General features: G+C 48.2%; 1 protein-coding gene across 1 annotated transcript; it reads left to right on the forward strand.

Moving 5' to 3' along the window:
* Positions 1-15,321: 15,321 nt before the first annotated feature.
* On the forward strand, positions 15,322-19,428 carry RTP3 (receptor transporter protein 3). Its single transcript, XM_027096930.1, has 2 exons — positions 15,322-16,586; positions 18,037-19,428. Exons 1-2 carry the CDS (start codon positions 16,297-16,299, stop codon positions 18,746-18,748), a joined length of 1,002 nt encoding a protein of 333 aa, XP_026952731.1. The 5' UTR covers positions 15,322-16,296; the 3' UTR covers positions 18,749-19,428.
* Positions 19,429-22,060: the final 2,632 nt, after the last annotated feature.

Below are 22,060 nucleotides of genomic sequence, written 5' to 3' on the forward strand. Positions count from 1 at the left end.
ATACCATGTAAATGTTAATTAAAAAGAAAGTAGGAGTGGCTGTATTAATATCAGATAAAGTCAAATTCAGAGCGAAGAAAATTATTAGGGGCAGCTTGGAATATTACATAATGGTAAGAGTCAACACACCAAGAGATCATAACATCCTAAATGGGTATGCACCAAAAAACAGAGCTGATAGAACTAAAAGGAGAAATAGATAAATTTATAATTATAGTTGGAAGCATCAAACTCCTCTCTCAACAACTGATAGAACAGGGAGACAGCAAATCAGCAAGGGTAAGGACCAATCCAACAACACCACCAACGAAGATCTAATCAACATTTATGGAACACTGTCCAACAACAGCAGAATACACATTGTCCTCAAGTGTCCACAGAACATTTACCAAGATAGACCACATCCTGGGACATAAAACAAACTTCAACAAATTTAAAAGAATTTAAATCGTACAAAATGTGTTTGATCACATTTAAATCAAACTAGAAATCAAGAACAGAGATAGGAACACCTCCAAACACTCAGAAACTAAGCTTCACACTTCTAGATAATCAATGGGTCAAAGAGTCAGCAATGGGGAGCTTGAGTTCCTCCCAAAAGACAACAAAGTCATAACCTTGAATAAGAACCTAGGTAGTTTTAAAACAAGCAACCAAGCCAACATTTTGAGAAACGCAGGTGTGAATGTTCAGATATGGGGGAGACACACACACAGACACAGAGACGTAGAGAGAGAATGAGAACCCATTATTCTTTGCAGAAACCCTCTGTGAAATGAGATCACTTTCTTCTGGCTCTCTCCTCCCCCACATCTCCCTTTTCCCCTCCCATACTGTCCTGCAAAGGGCTATTCTTGAATCCCATGGCTCTTTTGATCTGGCTATAGCCAACTGGCTTAAATTGTGGATCACCTACTCAAGCTGGCCAAGGAGTTTTTTTTGAACTTTTAAAAAAATGACTGTCATACAGAAAAGTGTAAAAATGTAAGTGTACAGCTCAATAAATTATCCCAAAAAGAACACTTATGTAACCACCACTCAGGTCTAAAAAGAAAACATTGCCAATTTTCAGAAGCCTCTTTATACCTCCATTCAAACCAACACCCCTCTCTCTGTCCCCAAAGTTAACTACTATTCTAATTTTTAACACTATAGTTTACTTTTGCCTCTGTTTGAACTTTATGTAAATTGAATCATACAATATGTATTTTCTTGTATCTGGTTCCTTTCATTGAACATTATGTTAGTGAGATCATCCTTTTTTTCTTTTCATTTTCTGATTTTTATTTTGTTTCCTAATAATTGCTAGTATTACAAATACAATCTATTTTTGGATATTATCCTTATTATCTGGCAACCTCATTAAATTCACTTATTAATTCTAAGGCCCCTCCTAGCAGCCTCACTGGCTCATCTTGGCATTTTCTAATCCATCTTCCAGTCAGCTGCCTCCTGACTCTTAGGTCTTACCTCTGCTCCTACCTCCAAAATTCTCTGGGCTACAAGGAAAGAATTCCCAGAGCCCATGTGGTCACTTGGCCACTTCCTCAAGAGCTGAGGGTCATTATGTTGGTGACTAAGGACAGGTGATGTGCTTTGCAGGGGCCGCAGAGAGTGCCACGGACTGAGGGGTGAGTCCAGGACTAGCTTGTTCTGAACCCATCATTCCCTAGTCATCGGGAATGGTTCACCTTGTTGAGGAAGCAGCAGCAGGGTGCAACATGGATGCCAGATGGCCAAGATGAGGGTTTAAAGGCAGAAGATGACTCGTAGAATGAGGAACTGGTAGCAAAGCCTGGGGACGTGCTAGATGAAGCAGAGCCCGATGACTATTTGCAAATGGAGGAAAGAGAGAAGTGAGCAATTTCCAGGATATTTGGAAATATTCTGGCTTGAGGTTGTTCCTATGAAATAACTTGAGCAAAAAAAAAATCAGACACTCTCAGAGTTGAATGTTTCCTTTGATGCTATTTTACAAGTAGGGTCTCTAAGCCCAGAGGCGGGCATGTGGCCTGCCCAGACTCGCCCAGGGAGGGCTAGGTAGAATCTGGCTTCCTGACTCCTTGCACTAGGGGAGGAGTGGGGTTCCTTTCAGTTGAAAACATCCTCATTGAGCATTTATTCTGGTCCAGGCACTTGTCAAGAGCTGTGTCACCAAAATGAACCAGACCTGGTCCCTGCCCCCAACAGCAAAAAACAAGTGAGCAGGCAGTTACCATGATGGGAGATGAGAATGTCCAGGAAAAGGCATGGAAGACATGCCTGTGCTCAGTGCCCTATAAACGGGAGAGGGAGTCTGCCTCCCACCTGCGGCAGCTCTGAAAGGGGCAGGGAAAGTCCCCACACACCCTCACTCTGGCATCTTCCAGCAACCTCCACAAGGTGGCCTTGCTGGAACCAAGTGACTGAGAGAGAGTATAGGGACGAGGAATTGTGGGGCCTTGTGGGTAACTGGAGGAACTCCCTCTTTTACTCTGGGAAGGTAGAAGCCACAGCGGGGTGGGGGCTAAAAATAGACTGAGAGGGAGCAGAGAGGCAATTGCGCAGGCTCGGCAATAATCAGGGACAGAGATGAGACAGCTTCGCCTGGGGTGCAGCAGCGGGGAGGTGGAAAGACAGGTTGAATTCTAGGCACATTTGATAGGTGGACACCATGGGATTTGCTTACATTACCGGGGGATACGGGGTGTGAAGGTCAGGAGTGGAAGACGACTCCAAGGTGCTTGGCCTGAGAAGCTCAAGGATGGACTTCCATTAACTGAGATTTGGAAGACTGTGGATGGAACAGATCGAGAGGGGGTGGACCAGAAGCTCCATTCTGAACACCATCGGACTGACAGACCCCTGGACCTCCAGACGGATTGTGAGAGAGGAAGCTCCCTGACTCACCACCACTCAGAATGCACTGGTACTGCAGAAGTCAAAGGCAGAGGTCTGGGGCTTTATTTAAAATTATTTTGGGGGTCATGGGTCCATTTTCTCCCCGGGATAATGCTGATGTCTAATTACCCAAAACACTGTCCAACTCCAGGGCCTCAGGAAACACTCTGTATCATGCTGATGGATCATTCTTACATGTTAGGAGCCTGGGACAACCTTCCTAATGGCCCCCTCAAGTCCCACTCTGACCCTTCTGCCCCTGCCCTACCCACGCCTGCAGCAGTGGAGTGCAGACAGTCTCCCATTCAAGCCTTCAGCTTATCGGCACTGTTCCATGCATGTCGGTTCCTTCCTTGCACAGGGACCCAGAAGGGCTGGAGTGTTTCTCTGTATGGTCCACGTCTAGCACAGAGCCTGCCTCTGTGAATTTCATGACTAACAGTGCTTTGTGACTGATTGTTGACCACTGCTTCGTGATCGATTGTTGGCTTACCCCTGAGCGAAAGGGAAGGAAACATCTACCCTGGCTGCAGGGAGAACAATGGGTGCACTCACAAGCTTCAGAAGGCCTTGTGTGCATTTTTGGACAATGTTTATTCATCATTTTATGGGCCACTTTGTGTTGGCCACAGATTTCAGTGCACTAAAGAATTTACGGAGATCAGAGCTGAGCAGTGATCCATAAGATGTGAGAATTAAACCCATGAGAGAAGCCTTGAGAAGGAGAAGAGCTTTCTCACACTGGGCTTCTGCCCCAGGGACAGCCTAGTTCAGGCTTCCTTCCAGGTGGGCCATGGGGCTGATACATAAAGGACAGGAGACCCGGACAGTAGGGATACAGCTACCAGTGGAGTTGCCCCCAGCTCTGTGCCCTCTGCCATTGTTTACGGGAAGATACTCCAGCCATACTCCTTGCCCTGCAATGCTCACAGGCTGTTCCCGCCCTGATACCTGGTGCCTCCCCTCATCACTCAAATTCTCAGAGCCAGCAAAGGGCTGGCCCCTCCAGGAAGCCGAGTAGCTGCACCTGCGTGAACTCTTCCTTCCTGCAGCCCCCCTCCCTGCCCAGATCACACGTCAGCAAGCGGCCCTACGGAACTAGCGTTTGCTTATGGAATCTTTTGCGGATAATTATTACCCAGCCTGTGTCAGCTAGTTTGCTCCGCCATGGCCTCAGTTTCCAGGAAACTGCTGGTCCTGAGATAGGACTACAAAGTACAACTGAATCTTGTTTAAAACCCCACAAACAGACATACGAATGGGTACAACCCATTTGGAGAACCATTTGGCAGTATCAGCTAAAGCACAATAAGCCCCATGACCAGGGCTGGGCTGCTAAGTGCTTAATAACGGGTTCTGGGAGTGTAATTCCAGCATGACTATTGCTTGATGTATTTTTTCATGTTAAAGAGCAAGATGAAAGAGAAACGACTAGATGCATGTCAGAACTTCACTTATTTGTCGGTGATGTGAGCAATGTCTTTCCTGAATCAGATACATAATCGTTTTCCAGTACCATACAACTGAAAAATATTTTCTCAATTGTTTGTGCTATTTATGATGTTATAGCTACAGAGATGACACACTTATTAGTTTAATCTGCATTGTGGACATTTTCTCTATCACTTTCTTAAGTCTAACTCTAGACAATCCATAAAAAACAACAATCTATTAAGCCCTGATTTGTAGCATTTGCTAATTTCCAAGGTGACTGATTTCATATTGCCAACGTGGATGGACATCACTGAATCTGGAGTTGGGAAGAGATGAGTAATATCACGTTACACAGTGTTCCTGCCAAACAGGTAACAATAGACATAAATAACATCGAGAATAACGGGAATGCAAGGGAAAAAGGTCAGAGTGGGGCAAAATTCTGCAAGCTTCTCGCAATCTAACAGCTGGTTTTCATGAGCCCAGATGAGCCAGCTCCTGTGCAGCCCTGCCTAAGTGGACACCTAATAGAACTGTGTGCACGCGCACCAAAAGCACAGACAGGAATGTTCACAGGAGCATTACCCCTAACATTCAAAATGTCTCTTAGCGGTAGACAGGAAAAATAAATTATAAAGCAACAAGAATTGCTGCTACCCACTATAACAGGGCTGAATCTCAAAAATACAATGCTGAGTGAAAGAGATCGGACACAAAGTTGTGTCTACCTTTGTGCATAGCTCTGACTGTGTTTATATAAAGCTCAAGAACAGGTCAGATGAGCCTATGACCTCACAAGATAGGAGAGTGGAAACTTTAGGCAGAAGGGGTGGGAAAGTGATCGGTGGGGCAGGAGTGGGGCTTCAGGGTGCTGGTAATGTGGGGGTTTTTCTTGATTTGGGTTGTGATTACAGGACGGTGTTCATCTTGTGATAACTCACCTAGCTGTACGTATATTAACCGTGCACTTTTCTACACGTAGGTTGTACATCAATTAAACTTTTATTTTTAAACGCCACCAGCATGAAGGCAAACGACTGCATCCCCCAAAGGGGATGTGTCAAAAATGCTGCGCTGGGAGGCCCTCTGGAACCTGCAGGGCAAATCTTTCCTTGATAAGCAACCTCCTCCCTCAAATGTCAACCCTTGACAGTGGCTGAAGAGAGGAAGGGGAGGGGAGAGGAAGGGGATGGGTATTTGTAAATGGACGAAAGTTGTGGTTACCCAAGTCACAGAGGGATGGTGTTTGAGCTGGGCCTGGGCTCAGAAGGACGGAAGGCAGAGAAGGAGGGAAGGAGGGAGAGGAAAAGAAACGAGCATGTCTGGCAGACTCTGCCCAACACCTGAGCACAGGGACAGGTGCTGTTTTGGACGCTGTGTGTGCACAACACATTGGATCCTGAGCCACCCCTGCGAGGTAGGTCCTGCCATCACTCTGCCCATTTCACAGATGAGGACACCAAGGCTCAGGGGCGAGGTGACACCAAAGCGCCCTCTAGGCAGCCTCAGGCCCTGGGAGCTGTGCTCTCCTCACCCCGCCCCACGCTCATTACTCCCCTAGGAAACTTTGTGTCTCTGCTGGGAAGGTAGTGCCACGAAGGGGCTGAATGTCCTGCCAATGTTCACCTCCCTCTCACACTGGCACTGAGACTTCATAATCTGGGGGCCCCAGCATATTGCTGTTAAATCAAAATTAGCTGTGGCTGATGAAGCAGGGACATCAAAGGGGCCCAGAGGGGGAATAAGGAAACAAATGAAAAATCGAGTCAAATGTTCCCAGCAAATGCTGATACCTCGAGTTCCACAATCTGTCTCATCTCTCGCGCCCAGCCCCACCCACCTCGAGTCAAGCAGGGCAAGAACCTGCCGCCTTGGGGCAGAGAGGCCAACTCTTCCATGCTCTTGGGGGCTGCTGAGCTAGCTCCAGACTGGGAAGAGTCTCCACGACCTCTGGGTCCAGCTCCAAGGCCGTGCTTCCTCCCTGGCCAGCCTCCTGCTCTCCCAAGCCCCTGCCAGCCCCAGGAGGAGCAAGCCTTCTTCCTTTCCTTCTGTGGATTAAATTCTGGATCGAGTCAGACCCCAGTCCAGCGCTCAGCTGGATCGGGGACCAGGGAAGCTGGGAGAAAAAAGCTCAGGGGGGCAAGCTGGCTGAGCCAGAGGCAGGCAGCCTGGAAGGTGACGACAAGGTCTGCTGGCTGGGCTCCAGGCTTTGTTCTCCTGGGTTCCGGTTGTGCTCTGGGCCCAGACCAGCCATGAGGCCTGCAAGACACTGTCCACTGGGGCGGGAAGTAGAACTCTCTGCTGGGGAGAAAGAGAGAGCAGGAATGGCGTGTGGGGCAAAGGAAGAGAACTGGTGGCAAGCAGGGAGCCCTGCAGGGCAGGATGTCCCCACAGCTCCTGTGACAGCTGCTGGCGGCAATGGAGGACCACCCACTTGCTTAATGTCAATCACCAAGCAGGGATGCCAAGGTCACAGGCTGAGGCTGGTGGGAGTGAGGTGGGGTTCTGAGGACCCATGCGGCTCCTAAGGAGAGTAGGGGGCCTCCTCAGAGGAAAGAGGCTGCAGGAGGTACCTGCCCCCTAGGAAGCCCTCAAGCCACACCCTTCCTGTGCCCAGCCCCTCCTTCTTTAGAGAACCCACTTATGCCGACTGGCTCCTTTGCTCCCATGGGTGTTGGCCGTCACACCTGTGAAGTGGTTCTTCCGACATCATCTCCCTCAAGCTTTTGGGTCAGGGTTCATTGCTGTGGTGCTGGCCATTCGTGGTGCATTAATTGTCGCTACCGTTGGCTAGGTGGGAACCAAGGCATCCCGGGCTCTCTTCCCCAGGGAGGCTGGGGCTGAGGCAGCGGTCTGAATTGAAGCTGGGAGGACTTCAGTGAGATAGAACCAGAACTGCCACCCGCCATGCAAAGGGTTCAGGAAGGAACTTAGAAGAGAAAATGTCCTGGGGAACCTTCCTCGGAATCTTTTAAGGCCTGTCACAGCCAAGGAAGAGGGCTGGCCTGTCCTCTAGAAGTGAGAGAAGGAGTGAGCACAGGTGTTTGGGTTCTGTGAGGAGAGCCTGCTGCTACAAGGAGCAGCTGTGCTCCACCTCGGGGGAGTTCCTCTGCAGGGAAAGCCCACCCTCCTGTGGCCCCTCTGACAGACCCCCATCCCCACCCTCAGGCTGGGCAGGAACAAGGAAGCAGCCTGGTTGCCTGCTTTCTTACCCACAGCAGTGCCCTTTCATGCTGCGGGCGGAGGAAAGGCCCGAGGGAGAAATGATGCCAAGGTTGGGAAGGGATGGCCTCAGACAGGCCAGGCACCTGGAACGTGGGTACGACATAGACCAGCCACAAGATGAATGGCAGCCTTCAGCTTCCAACAGTGCACCTGGGCTACAGGAGAGGCATTTCTAATTCACCTCTTCGAACCTCAGTTTTCTCATCTCTAAAATGGGAGTAAAAATCTCCCAGGGCTGTAGCAAGGATTCGATATTTATATTTTTTAAAAACCTTGGCACTGTGTCTGGCCCATTAGGGAAATGTTGGTTACAGCTTTGGCTGTTGGGATCTGTTTCAGGTTGGTTCCCACAACCTTTTGGCATGCCCCCATCCTTTTGTTTTTTTGAGAACCTCCTTATTTTCTGGCACCACAAGATGCTACAGGCTCATCTTGTATGTTCCCCACCCACGGCCTAGAATCAGCTATTTTACCAAGCCTGCCTTCCTTCCTTTCACTGGACAATGATAGTCAGAAATCAAAGCCTTAACACCGGGTATACTTGTTACTGGGCTGTCTCAGCAGAGTGAGGTAATATAAGTAAAAGTCATACACGTAAAGTACACAGATGTACTCACATTGTTTCTGATTCTAGCCAGCTGTGCACGTACTGAGCTGCATACTGATGTCTCCAGTCTAACCCGTCCTCGGGATTCACTCCAGCCTGTGTGTCTGTAACTTCCCTCTCCTGCGGTATACACAACGTTCTATCATCCATTTACTTCTTTGTTCTACCCCAGCACACCTGCGAAGCAATTTCGGAATTGCAGCCCTCTGGGAAACAAATCTACCAATTACAGTATGCTCTTTACAGCTCCTTTCATCGTTAGCCTTACAATTTCCAGGCAAAACACTGTTTTCTAAAGTGATTCAGATCAGCCCCTCTTCCCGCCAGCCGCTTCAATGAGGTCATGTCATGCATTTGTATAATGTTTGTGTCAATCATCAACTTACCACCTCCCAGCTCTGAACGCACCTTTCAGCATATGCACTGAGCTGGAATTCCAGAGTGAGCGCGATGGTCAGCTTTCTCAGTAGAGGGCGCCGGAAGGACATTGCAGGAGAAAGGCGTCCTCCTGCCAGTTCCAGTGAGGGCCAGGGGAGGGCAAGGTGGGCGTGAAGACAGGCAGTCTGGGCTGCGCATGTGCAGCCTGGGTCTGGTGATGACCTTTTCCAGAGCCCTCTCCATACAGAGCCGGGAGCCCCGCGCAGCCTGCGTGTCCTCCTCTAGCGCTGGTGCCCGGACTTCCTCTCCAAGCCCGGGGTCACACATTGAGCTGCAGCCCCTGTGCAAGCCTCCACGTGGCTCAGCCACTCAGAAGGCCTCCTGGCCCCAAGGCCCCCAGTGAACGTCTCTGCTATCCCTGGGCTAACCGCACCGTCTCCAAGGAGACCCGAAGCCCTTCCAAGTTTGCCCTCCCTTAAGGATTCTCCCTCAGCCCTAAGTTTCCTTATACCTTAGAGTTACTCTTGGATTATTTTAGTTTTTTATTGACTCTTCTGCTGCCCTAGGAGCACTGCCTCTGGGAGAGAAGGTTAGCCTCGGCCCCAGAGGAATGTGTCCTAAATTAATAAAGCAGCCCAATTATGACACCTTGGGACCAAGGCCAGTGGGATGAGAAATGCAGACTCAGGTTGGTGGCCCTACCCCTGGGCCGGTGGCAGGACAATTCCAAGTGCTGGTGAGGATTAGAGCAATTGAAACACTCATAAACTTTCAAAAAACGGGCTTATCTACCCAACTGTTGGGCTGCACCCCACAGACCTACAAGGCCTGTGCCTGCCCCACTTCAAGACCAAAGAAAGAGCCCGGAGTCAGCAACAGAGACGTCAGTGGTGTAACGGATGGGGGAGCTTACACGTCTGAAGCAGGGTCCTGGAGCGACACCCGACTGTGTGCGGTGGACCGGTAAAATGAACATGGTGGCAGTCTTCGCTCTGGGGCAGGGGGGAAGGGGAGATTACCAGTTACAGGGGAATTGATGTCAGGTGGGCTCATTAGTTACCAGGGAAACCAGCGGAGGGGCACGCCCCTCACCGCCCCTTTGATAAGAACAATCACCAGCTGGGGCGGGGGCAGGAGTTTAGGAAGGTCAGTCGTGTGTAAGATATAGGTGAAACAGACACTGGTAGGGCAGGGGAGGTACAGAGAGCCATCTTGAGTGGCCCGACCATACCCCAAAAAAAAGGCATATAGGGCTTCCCTGGTGGCGCAGTGGTTGAGAGTCCGCCTGCCGATGCAGGGGACACGGGTTCGTGCCCCGATCCGGGAAGATCCCACATGCCGCCGAGTGGCTGGGCCCGTGAGCCATAGCCGCTGAGACTGCGCGTCCGGAGCCTGTGCTCTGCAACGGGAGAGGCCACAACAGTGAGAGGCCCTCGTACAGCACAAAAAAAAAAAAAAAAAAAAAAAGTATATAAAGGTGCATAAGAAGACATGTCTTAAGAATATGCATAGTCCCATTATTTGTAATAAGCAAACACTGGTGTGGATAAATACATTGTGATTTTCATTCAATGGAATATACACGATTAGGAATCAATAAATTATGGCGGCATGGCACAACATGGATAAATCTCACATACATACTATTGGGGAAGAGAAATGTTAAAAGATAAACTGAGGCACATTAAAATTTTCAAGAGTTTGAGCATATATCAACTGGAATCAGGCAGCACCAGACTGAAGGTTGGCTGGCTATGCTCCACCGACAGGGGCTGGGGGAGGCTTTTTTAGAGAAGACACAGAAGCTAAACAAGGAGACTATCTGATTGGCTATAGCTTACGTGGTTGCCTAATTTGGGAAAGCCTAGTTGGCTATCTGTGATAGGTTGTTCTTAAGTTTCGTTTTCTCAGATTCCAGTGCATTGATTCTGGCTGAGGTTTCAGTTTGCTTACAAAGACTACCAAGGCAGAAAAACCACCTCAGTCTAACGGACTCCTTCTTTAATTACGTTAACAGAAACAGGGGGCTGTGTTAAACATTTTAATAATAATTTTTATTTTTAAAAAAATGGTCATTTAAGTTTTCACTTTTTTTTTGCACCATTAACAACAGAATTATGAAAAACTAAAACTCAAAACACAAATAAACATGCTCCAAGAGAAGACAAAGGGGCTGAGCAGTGAGGGTCCCTGCCCACTATGGGGGTCTCCATTTTCACAGCCAGAGCAGGCTGGGAGCTCTGCAGTCAGGTACCTCGGGCCTCAGAGCCCTCCTGAGTACTGCACCGGCCTGTACATCTCATCCAGATATCAGTAGGTCCCACTGAGCTGCCTCAACTGCTGTGCTCAGGAAGGCATTCATATGGCCAGTCACTTGGTCTCACATTCATTCTGGATTGCTCATTACATTAGCCCTGGCCCAGGCTCTGAATTTTAACTCACAGGGATGGTGAATTTCAGTCAATAAACAGATAATCAGTAATGAGAACTTTTATAATATAGAGAGCAAGTTGTCTTAATGAGAAGTAAAAAATTCTCAGTTGAATGATAATAAAAACGGAAGTTCAAATGGAACTTTTAAAAGTCCCAAAGATGGAAAATTCTGTTCTTAGGAATTAATTACCGATTAGAAGACTGGTTAGGGTTTTATCAGTCTGAAGGAGGAACTAAATTGGTTTACAAAGCTATTTTTTTTTCTTCTTCTTCTTCTTGCACCCAGCACAGGACAGGGACAGAGCAAAATGAAAGAAAAACCGTGGAAGACATTTGTATTAAAGTTGACTTAAAGAGCAATTTCCTTGGGGAGTAAGATCCTAGAGGCTAAGGTGGCCAGATTTGAAAAAGAGACCCGTCCTGACCCAAATGCTCTTAAAGCTGGGACTCTGAAAGAGGGCATTATTTTGGGATGGATAGATCAGGGATGATGACACGTCCCAGCAAAACCCAACAGAAAAAGAGGCAAATTATTAGAGAGAAAATGGAAATTATCCCGCAGATTGGGAAGCTGTGGACAGTTGCCCTGGAAAAACTGACAGGAGCAATTGCAGGACCATGCCCATTCCTCCCTCACCCCACCCTCAGGCCTCGGATTGGGATTGTTCTACAGAGCAGCAACAGAATTTGGACAGAATTCATTTAACAATCATTCAAGTAATTCTTGAGCACCCAGGCACTGTATGGGTGGATAAAAATTCCCTGCTCTCCTATTTCAAATTGGTTGTTTCCTAGAAACTAAGGCTATGTCAGGACGTGATTTAAAAACAAACCCCCCCCAAAAAAAAATAAATGAAAAAAATAAAAAAATAAAAACAAACCCCCAAAAAGATAAATATAGAATGGTGAGAGGGAAAGAGTGTGGGAGGGGAGGTGAAGGGTGTTACTATATCTAGGGATTGAGGAAGGCCTCCCTACGGGGGTGACATTTGAGGGGAGACATGGAGGAAGTAACTGAGCAAGCCCCGCTCCAGCTTATCACGTTCACAGAGGAGTGAGGAGGCCGGCCCGGCCAGGGTGTGGCATCCGGATTGATTGATTGATTGATTATTTATTTATGTATTTTAATTTGGTTGCGCAGGGTCTTAGTAGTGGCAGGTGGGCTCCATAGTTGCGGCTCGGGCATCTGGATTTTTTTTTTTTTTTTTTTTTTTTTTGCGGTACGTGGGCCTCTCACCATTGTGGCCTCTCCCGCTGCGGAGCACAGGCTCCGGACGCGCAGGCTAGGCGGCCATGGCTCACAGGCCCAGCCGCTCTGCGGCATGTGGGATCTTCCCGGACCGGGGCACGAACCCGTGTCCCCTGCATCGGCAGGCGGACTCTCAACCACTGCACCACCAGGGAAGCCCAGGGCATCTGGATTTTAAAAAGAGCTCTTTGGCGACTCTGTAAAGGCTGATTTTTCAGAGAGAACACTATGGGAAGAATATGAATCAAGGGGCTATCAAAATTGTCCCGCCAACAAATAATGAGGATCTTTTCTCATTATTCCAACAAATAACGAGGAAGTGATGGTAGGTAGGGAAAGGAAGGAATGCACTATATGCTGAAGTTGCTTCCTGCTCCTTGCACCTGTTGGAAAAGCAGGCAGGTGGCCCCAGCCCTCAGGACTGCTGGGAAATGCCAGGAGGCTTTAAACCCTTCTGTATTCGTTTCTTCACTTACTACCACAAGCTGGGTGGCTTAAAACAATGAAAACTTATTATCTTACAGTCCTGGAGGCTGGAAATCTGAAATCAAGTTGTCAGCATTATGACTCATGTCTGAATGAAGCTCATCTAGCACACATGTTTTCTCCATAGGGCACATCCCAGCCTTTGTGCTCTTAGAAACTCAGGACACTACTTCAGCACTACACTTGGGGCCACTTTAAACAACAGAGTCACCAACAAAAAGCACAAAAATTCGAAAAACATGGCACAAACAGACCATGAAAAGGACACCTGTTTACAGCATGAGAGCTGATTCAAGACGGCAGAGTGCCGTCTTGTTCCCTTTCAGCTGGGAGCATGTGCAATGGGTAACTCAAATTTTTGCCACTCTGTGCATGTCCCAAGCTTTCAGAGATGGCCTCCTCAGAGCAGCTGACCCAGGGCCCAGCCCAGGGTTCAGAAAGAGTGTCAGCGAGTGTCTAGGCTGAGTCCTGACCCTGTTTGAAAGAGAATGGCCCCTGGCTTAGAAGCTGAGATGAATGTCCAGAGGGACCAGCCACAGCCATTCCCCATGAGGAAGGGACAGAACCTGCTGTGCCCTGGCCAGCAAAGAGGCAGTGATGCAAGCGCCTATTTATACACATAAATTTCCATTTCCGGAGTGGATGGGTCCCTGTGAGAGTTGAGGGTGTTCCAAATAAGGTCCTGGAAATTGTGTTTGTCAAGCTCTCCACATAAGAGACCAGCATCTAAGGGCTCTCCTCTCTGTACCAGGCACACCTAGAATCCTTCCACATAAAAGGCACATTTTGGGCTTCCCTGGTGGCGCAGTGGTTGAGAATCTGCCTGCCAATGCAGGGGACACAGGTTCGAGCCGTGGTCTGGGAGGATCCCACATGCCGCGGAGCAACTAGCCCCGTGAGCCACAATTACTGAGCCTGTGCGTCTGGAGCCTGTGCTCTACAAGAGAGCCTGCAACAGTGAGAGGTCGGTGCACCGCGATGAAGAGTGGCCCCCGCTTGCCGCAACTAGAGAAAGCCCTCGCACAGAAATGAAGAGCCAACACAGCCATAAATAAATAAATTAATAAAATTTAAAAATAAAAAAGGCAAAATTCCTTTAAAAAAAAAAAAAGGCACATTTCATCCTCCAAAAGCCTGAAGCCCCTTGTTCACTGCCACACTGACCAAAGACCCCTGACTTCCAGTCCAGACTCTCCCCTGTACCCTCACCCTCTTCCTAAATCTTCTCCTAATCTGCCCTGAGGTTGAGAGTACGTGGGAGGAGTACAGAAAAAGAATTTGAAAGAGAGAAATTGATTAAGCGGGCTCCCCAAATCTGGTTAATTTGTGACCCGAGCCAAGTAATATATAGAAACAAAACTGGAGGGTGAGGAGGGCAGACTCTGATGGCCCAGGGTGGGCCTGCTGTTGAAGGAGCTGAACTCTGGTGCAGCAGCAGAGGGCGGGAAAGAGGTGCCTGTGAGGTTGCCAAATGCTGCCATGGCCAGCCCCTCCCCCTCCCCCTCTTCCTCCCCACCCACCCCCACTGCCTCCCTCCCTCCCACTTCTATCCCTTCCTTTTCCATCTACAGCCCACTGCTCAGACTGCCAGTGCCTGACCCAGCTGGTGGATGCCACCAGGCAGCCCTAGGACTGGTTCCCCCAAAAGCAGGCTCTGTAAACCTTGCGGGAAGGAGGGACACCTCCGTCTCCCTCTCGTGTGATTGCTACCAGGATCTCTCCAGGTTTCCCTTCCCTTCCGCTTCCTCGTGTGGTCTCCACCGTAACCGTAACCGAGCATCAGAAGCACTTGGGGAGCTGTTTAGAAACGGTGATGCCCAGATCAACTCAATGAGAACTTCTGGGGCTGGGACTAGTAGTGTCCCTGTGAGACACGAATATGAATATCCCGCTCTCTTCTCTTCAGCCCCACGGAGCTTTCCCAGGCCTTGGCATACCCCACCCCTACCCCAGAAACCCAGAATTCTCTGGAAAAACAGGTAAGTGATGTTACTCATGGTAGTTAGAGAGAAGACATTCAGCCTATGTTAATTTAATTGCGACAAACACTCTCACACCCTTTAATACTTGTGTTCAAATATTTATATCATTTAAGCGCACAGAGTTTTCAAATTAGAATATTCTCACCAGAGCAAGGGGCTAAAGGTAATCTTTACGTGACCCAGAAACACTATCTGGGTATCTTTCAAGATCTCCTTACATAATTATTTTCAAAGGTGGTTTTAATGAAACAGAACAGGATATGACATTTTCACACAATATCTCATACCGGCTACAAAGTCAGACCGATCCTTTGTTTAAATATTCTCTGGTCACCACCTTGTTATCTGAATGAGCTTTACGCTGCAGAAGAGTATTTGCATTTGTTCAACTGCAGGGGAAAAGGAGGAGGCCATTCTCCCCTTCAGGAGATCTCTTTCTTCAGCAGCAGTTAGGAGGCGGGCACAGGAATTTCTTTAGTTAACACCAGGCAGGACCAGGGAGTGGACAGTGGAACATGTACTGAGTGGGCCCTACAACCTGAAGGTGGGAGGGAAGGTGGGTGAGGGAGGGAGGGAAGGTGGGTGCTCTGGGTGGGGTGGATCTGCGCACAAGGCAGGAGGGCAGGGAGGGCAGGAGTGTTCAGAGGATGGCCCGGAGTGCAGGGCTGGGGTTTAGTGTGGAGGCGCGGATACGGCCTTGGGGGAGCATGAGCCTGGCAGGGCTAAGGCTGGTAGAAAGGCAGGGCTGGCCTGTGAGGGGTCTGAACGCCATGCTACAGCCCCATGTGGGTGGGGGTTTCCGCCTCTGGAAAGACCCGCAGCTGCAGTGTGGAAAGTGGCTCAGGCAGCCCTGGAGGCGCCGGCAGGCCAGGACAGAGGCTGTTCTGCGGGCCTGAGCTGAGGTAGGAGCTGCCAGCCTGGAGGACTCGCTGAGGGCAGGGCTTTCCTCTCCTGCTTTAGCACCCACCCTGGCGTCAGCCCCGCTGCTCTCTCCTTCCTCCTTCCCTAGCCTGTCCTGGAGGAAGTAGGGGATGATGAAGCACCTCGGAGTGTGGCCATGGCCTCCCACCCACGTGGGGACTTTGTAGCCTCATCTCCGGGGCAAAGGAACTACAACAGCTTTGGTCTCCAATGGGTGGAAGAGTGGGCTTGGGAGTTGCCTTGGACAGCTGAGTGCCTGTGAAACACGGTCCCACAGAGACTTGGCACAAGCAAGGAAGTAAAGAGCAAGGGCGAGGATGCAGGGATGCAGGAATTTGAGCAAGGTCCCAGGATGGCCGTGTCCTTCTTTGCATCTCTCCTCCCGGATCGTGAGCACAGCAGCCCAATGGACAGGGATTTTCAAATGTTACTTCTAGAAAGGAAAACTGCAGCCTGTCTCCACCATCTGTAGGGCTTCGGAGGTAAAAAGGTGTGTTCCCAGTTAAAGGTGGGCAAATAGCAGAGCCAGGCTGAGATCCACCCGTCCTGACATGGAGTCCAGGGCCCTCCTTTGGTAATATTTTGCTGGATGAAGCCATGCATTCCGTGTCTTTCGAAATTCCCTGTGGAGCCTAGTGCTGTTCTCAGAACTTGGAGCCAGCATCAACTGACCTTTGGTCCTTGGGGCAAAGACCTGGTCCATGAGCCCAGTCCAGGGACATAAAGGGAGAGTGGGTCTGAACCCTTGCTCTCTAAAGTGGGAAACCTCATGTCCTGCTCCAGATCCGTCAGAGCCCGGGAGACACTGTCGCACCCAGCTCACGGGGACAGCAGCGATGTGTCAGGACATGGAGGCGTGGAAGCAGGTGTTCCAGGAATTAATCCGGGAGGTGAAACCATGGCACACGTGGAAACTGACACGAGACAAAAGCCTTCTTCCTAACATCCTGAAGCCAGGGTGGACACAATACCAGCAGTGGACCTGTGCCAGGTGAGTAGGGAATGCGATAGCAATATTCCAGAAAATTCTTGCTTATTTCTTACGGTGTACACTCGTTACTTGTCTTGTTGTGCTCACGCTTGTAAACTGAAGATTACAGGAAGCAAGGTGCCCTTGATCCAAGACGTTTTGGCTTCATTAAAAATTTTTCCTTTTTACACTGAACCGCAAAACCATAGCAGGACTGGGCTAATGCCCAGATACAGAGAAAACAGGCTGCGAGGGGTGAGGGTGAGAAGCAGTGAGGGAAAGAGAAGGGGAGGAGTGGAGGCTATTTCCCTCAACCGCAGGAGAGTTGGACGAGCGGGACCCAGGGCTCATGCTCCCTGCATTGGGAGACCTAGGGTCCAACACAGAGTCCGTGGGGAGAGGCCCTGTGTGCTGAGGAGAAGCGTCAGGGAGGGGGCAGAGGACGGGGAGAGCTGAGCAACACACAGCAACCTTACCCCTCTCTACTCCAAGCTGATGGAGTCTTTTTAAAATAGGACCCTCAGAAGTCATCCAGAGTCTCACCCTCTTTTCCAGTTGGGAAAGCAGAGCCCCAAGGATTGAGGGTGGGAGGCTGGGACTCTAGCTCGGGACTGGGGCCGTGCTCATTGCCTGCCCACCAACCCCTCGCCAGGAGAGGGTCCGGGCAGAGGAAGAAGAGCTCTCTTCTCCTGGTGGTGCGTGGTTTTCCCAGGCCAAGAGCATGGGAGCAGAGTCTCAGCTCATTTCTCCCAGTTCTGGAGGCTGGAAGTCCAAGATCAAGGTGCCAGCTGCTCTTCTGAGCCACAGGCTTCTCCTTGTGGCCTCACATGGCAGAAGGAGCTAGGGCGCTCTGTGGGATCGCTATTATAAGGGGACTAATCCCATTCCCAAGGGCTCCACCCTCACAACCTAATCACCTCCCCAAGGCTCCACTTTCTAACACCATCACCTTCAACGTTAGGATCCCAACATGGGAATTTGCGGGGGGACACAAACATTCAGACTACAGCACTTATCCACACCCACTTGTATCTATTTTTGGATTTCAGTTCAGGGTTCTTGGGGCTGTTGCACTTGTAGCCTTTGACCCACTTAAATCTACATTTGAAGAAGCCTTGATTTGGGGTCAAGAGACTGGAGTTCCAGTCCTGCCTCTTCCACTCACTGGGTCTCTGGGCGTGACAAGTTCCCAGCGTGTGCCTCATCTCTAAAATGATCACACCGGACTTCGAATTTGCCCAAGATTCCTTCCAGCTCTGATGGCTTGTGATTTGCTGTTTTCATGGCAGACATATCTGTGGGTCACAGAGCATGCTGGTGGCACAATGGAGAAGGGGCTCGGGATTTCTTCCCCACTAATCCACGACCCGGATCAAATCATGTTTCTGTGTGTCCCTCCAGCACAGCCCACAACTGGGCCATACTGGGCCATACTGGGCCAAGCTGAGGGTCTTGTCTTCTTTCTCCACAGGTTCCAGTGCTCCTCATGCTCTCGAAATTGGGCCTCTGCCCAAGTTCAGGTTCTTTTCCACATGCACTGGAGTGAGGGGGAATCCAGGGGCCAGGTGAAGATGAGGGTCTTTGCCCAGAGATGTCAGAAGTGCTCCAAGCCTTCGTTTGAGGTTCCCAAGTTTACAGAAGAGAACATCTCAAGGATCCTGAACAACCTGGTGTTGCAAATTCTGAAGAAATGCTATAGAGAAGGATTTACGTTGGTGGAGATTCCTATGATCAAGGAAATCTCTCTTGAAGGGCCACATGACGGTGACAATTGCGAGGCATGTCTGCAGGGCTTCTGTGTGCAGAGTGAGTTAGGTCTGGCCATGTGGTCACCAATATCCAATTACCACCAATTACCTCCCACAATAAGCTCCCCCATCCTCGGGACCACCACCGAAAAACCTTCTCCCACGAGGAGTAGCACCGGAGGGGATGCAGTGAAGAAAAAGAAGGTATTACCCAGACAGTCGTTTCCTGAGACCACACAAGCTGAGAGCCTCCCCATTTCCTGGAGCCCGAGAGCAAACACCAACTTCCAGGCAGAGAGAAGAGACCAGAACTCCTTCAACAACTGCACTTTCTCTTCCCACACAGCCCAGCGTACCAGGAGCTTAGGCATGAGCTGCTGCTGCTGTCTCATGCTAATAATCATCATTGTAATTGTGGTAAAAACCACTATCTGAGCCTGGAAAGCATGATGTTGAGTTTATCAGACACACAGTCATCTATTGTATAATCCCATTGATGCAAAATATTCAGAATAGGTAAATCTAGAGATGGCAAGTAGATTTGTGGCTGCCAAACAAGGGACTGGAGGGAGAGGGGAAGTGGGGAGCAACTATTTAATCTGTATGGGTTTTTTGGGGAGGTGATGAAAGTATTTTAGAGGTGATGGTTGCACAACACTGTGAATGCACCAAATGCCATTTATCTGTTCATTTTAAGATGGTTAATTTAATATAAATTTCACCTCAATTTAAAAAAAAAAGAATGCTGCAATTTCATTCATTCTCTAGAGAACTGAGACTGAGGCGTTTATGGCTCACAGAACAGTTTGGAAATCTTAGGAGACCTGGGGGCCCTCTCCCCAGATGACTTTGCACAGACCTTCTGATGTCAATCTGTGGAGGCGTTTGCCGTCCAAAGCATTAGTCTGAAAAGCCGGGTTCTAGAGCAGTGGTCTCCACCGAGGAGCTACACGCAGCTGAGGGCTGAGGCAGGACCATCTGCCCAGGTGGGGAGATATCCTTACAACTCCATTTAATTTTTGTTTGTACTTAACTATTTCTTGTCACATGTTTTATCATGTATGTTAATATATTAGTAGAATGGTATAGTGATATGATAAATAAATACACACCCATTTGGAGTGGGTGTTCAGTTTCTCATTGACAGGGTTGCAAAATCAAAAACATTGTTACGGGGGACCCTGTTCTGAAGGACCAAGGGTGGAAGTCTGTCCGTGGATTCTCACCAGGATTCTGAAACCAAGTTGCTTTCTATACAAGTTTTCTATTCTGATTAATGAGAATAATTTTAAGACTCATTCTCACATCCTTTTTATCTAGAAATAGGAATCCTTCTGTATATGTAGCTAAAATGAAAGCAGTAGTCATTTACAGCAAATGCTCCTTTTCACTCGCCCTTGTCTCCTTCTCCATCTGCCTGCCTCTCTCATCAACGACAGTGGTTCCTGAAAGCACAGGCTGCTCAAGCTGGGACAGTCTCTAGAACTTTTTCATTTTGCAAAACTGAAACTCTGTAGCCATTAAACAACAACTCCCCTTTTCTCCCTCCCCCTAGGCCCTGCTAACTATCATTCTTCTTCCTGTTTGTATGAACCTGCCTACTTTAGATACCTCATACATGTGGAATTATATAGTATTCGTCTTCTGGTAACTGGCTTATTTCACTTAGCATAATGTCCTCAAGGTTCATCCATGTTGTAGCATGTGACAGGATTCCCTTCCTTTTGGGGGCTGAACAATATTCCACTGTATGTATGTACCAAACTTTGTTTATCCAGCCATCCATTGATAGACGCTTGGGTTGCTTCCACCTTTTGGCTGTTGTGAGTAGTGCTGCTGTGAACATGGGTGTACAAATATCTCCCTGAGACTCTGCTTGCAACTCTTTTGGCTATATACTCAGAAGTGGAACTGCAAGATCATATGGTAATTCTACTTTAATTTTTTGAGGAACTGCCATGATGTTTTCTACAGCAGCTGTACCATTTTACAGTCCCACCATAAGGATTCCAATTTCCTCACATTCTAACCAACTTATTTTCTGTTTTTTTTTTTATATAATAGTCATATCAATGGGTGTAAGGTGATATCTCATAGTGCCTTCGATTTGCATTTCTAGAAAATGCAATTTTTTATGATGTAAGTTTACACTTTCAAGGCAATATCAGGAATAATATTTGTACAACTCAGCACAGAGATAACTATTGGGAACAAAACAGAAATGTGTAGCTAAATTCTTCACAGACTTGCTATTCATGTTCAGACGTTGAAGCATAGTCTACATATCTGTATTAGGCAAACTCCAGGAACTTAAAATGTAATAGTGGGACAAGACAGAACAAACACATGCCTAAGAAACAAACATCTAAGAGAAAAGAGGGCGCCCCAGCAGCCCATAAATAGCTGGAAGCTGAGTGACCAGTGAGGTGGGGAAGGCATGCTGGGTCATTAATATAAAAAGGGGTTCTTAGTGGAAAGCAAATCATAAAATATTAAAGTGGGGATCAGCCTTAGAAATTGTCTTCTCCAACTCTATTTCTTACAGGTGGGGAAAATGAGCCTCACCCAAAGTGAAGTGATTTTTCCCAGGATTATACAGTGCATTTGTGAAAGCGCTGGCCTTGCAATCCTGGCTCCGAGTTCCAATGTTGACTATCGGCCCCTTCAGGAGGTTACAAAATATGTTCAGAAAGTCACAAAAATAAACATGCTCTAAGTGAGAACCAGGGACTTCCCCAGTGGTCCAGTGGCTAAGGCTCTGCACTCCCAATGCAGGCGGCCCAAGTTCGACCCCTGGTTAGGGAACTAGATCCCACATGCCGCAACCAAGAGTTCGCGTGCTGCAACTAAAGACCTCACATGCTGCAACTAAAGACCTCACGTGCCACAATGAAGGTTGAAGATCCTGCGTGCTGCAACTAAGACCTGGTGCAGTTAAATAAATAAACAAATGAATAATTTTTTTTAAAAATCAATGATGGAATTAAAAAAAAAAAAGTGAGAACCAGATCTTGTTTTGGACCACTTCATTGCCCATACCTGGGGTTACAGGAGCTACCTGGGGTTGACCAGTCACAACTGAAATTAGACTCTAGTGTAGCAGCTGATTACTAAAGACTGAAGTCCTAGCCCCAGACAGTGTCCATCCTTCCCTCAAAGCCACAGCTCTACTGGTGCAAGCTCAGCCTTGGGTCCTCTTTGTCTCCCTGGTGAATTTTACAATCAAGGCAAGTTCATCTATTTAACATCATATCTTCTTTGGTCCCATTACCAGTGTTTAGCTGCTTTCTTTCCTAAGAATTATGAGTGGTGCTAAGGCCCAATACTCAACTATAATTTGCTTCCTCTGTAATTTATATTATGCTGCAATAAAATGACATAAGCATCTCAATTTTTCACTCTGGTGAAACAGCTGGAGACTCTAAGCAGAGATTTGAGCTGCCTATTAACACTGCAGTTTGGCATCATTTCAAGTTTTAAAGCTTAGATGTAATTTCCTAATTTTTAGAAATAAATCCAATACACATACCATAAAATAAGCATTTACACCTATATACACTACAGAACGATAACTAAGAAAACATACAGATGACCAAAAGCACATGAAAAGATACTCAACATCACTAATTATTAGAGAAATACAAATCAAAACTACAATGAGGTATCACCTCATACCGGTCACAATGGCCATCATCAAAAAGTCTACAAACAATAAATGCTGGAGAGGGCATGGAGAAAAGGGAACCA

Source organism: Aethalodelphis obliquidens, unplaced genomic scaffold, assembly GCF_003676395.1.
Source record: "Aethalodelphis obliquidens isolate GAN/ISIS:26980383/991018 unplaced genomic scaffold, ASM367639v1 scaffold111, whole genome shotgun sequence".
In the NCBI taxonomy this organism is placed as follows: domain Eukaryota; kingdom Metazoa; phylum Chordata; class Mammalia; order Artiodactyla; family Delphinidae; genus Aethalodelphis; species Aethalodelphis obliquidens.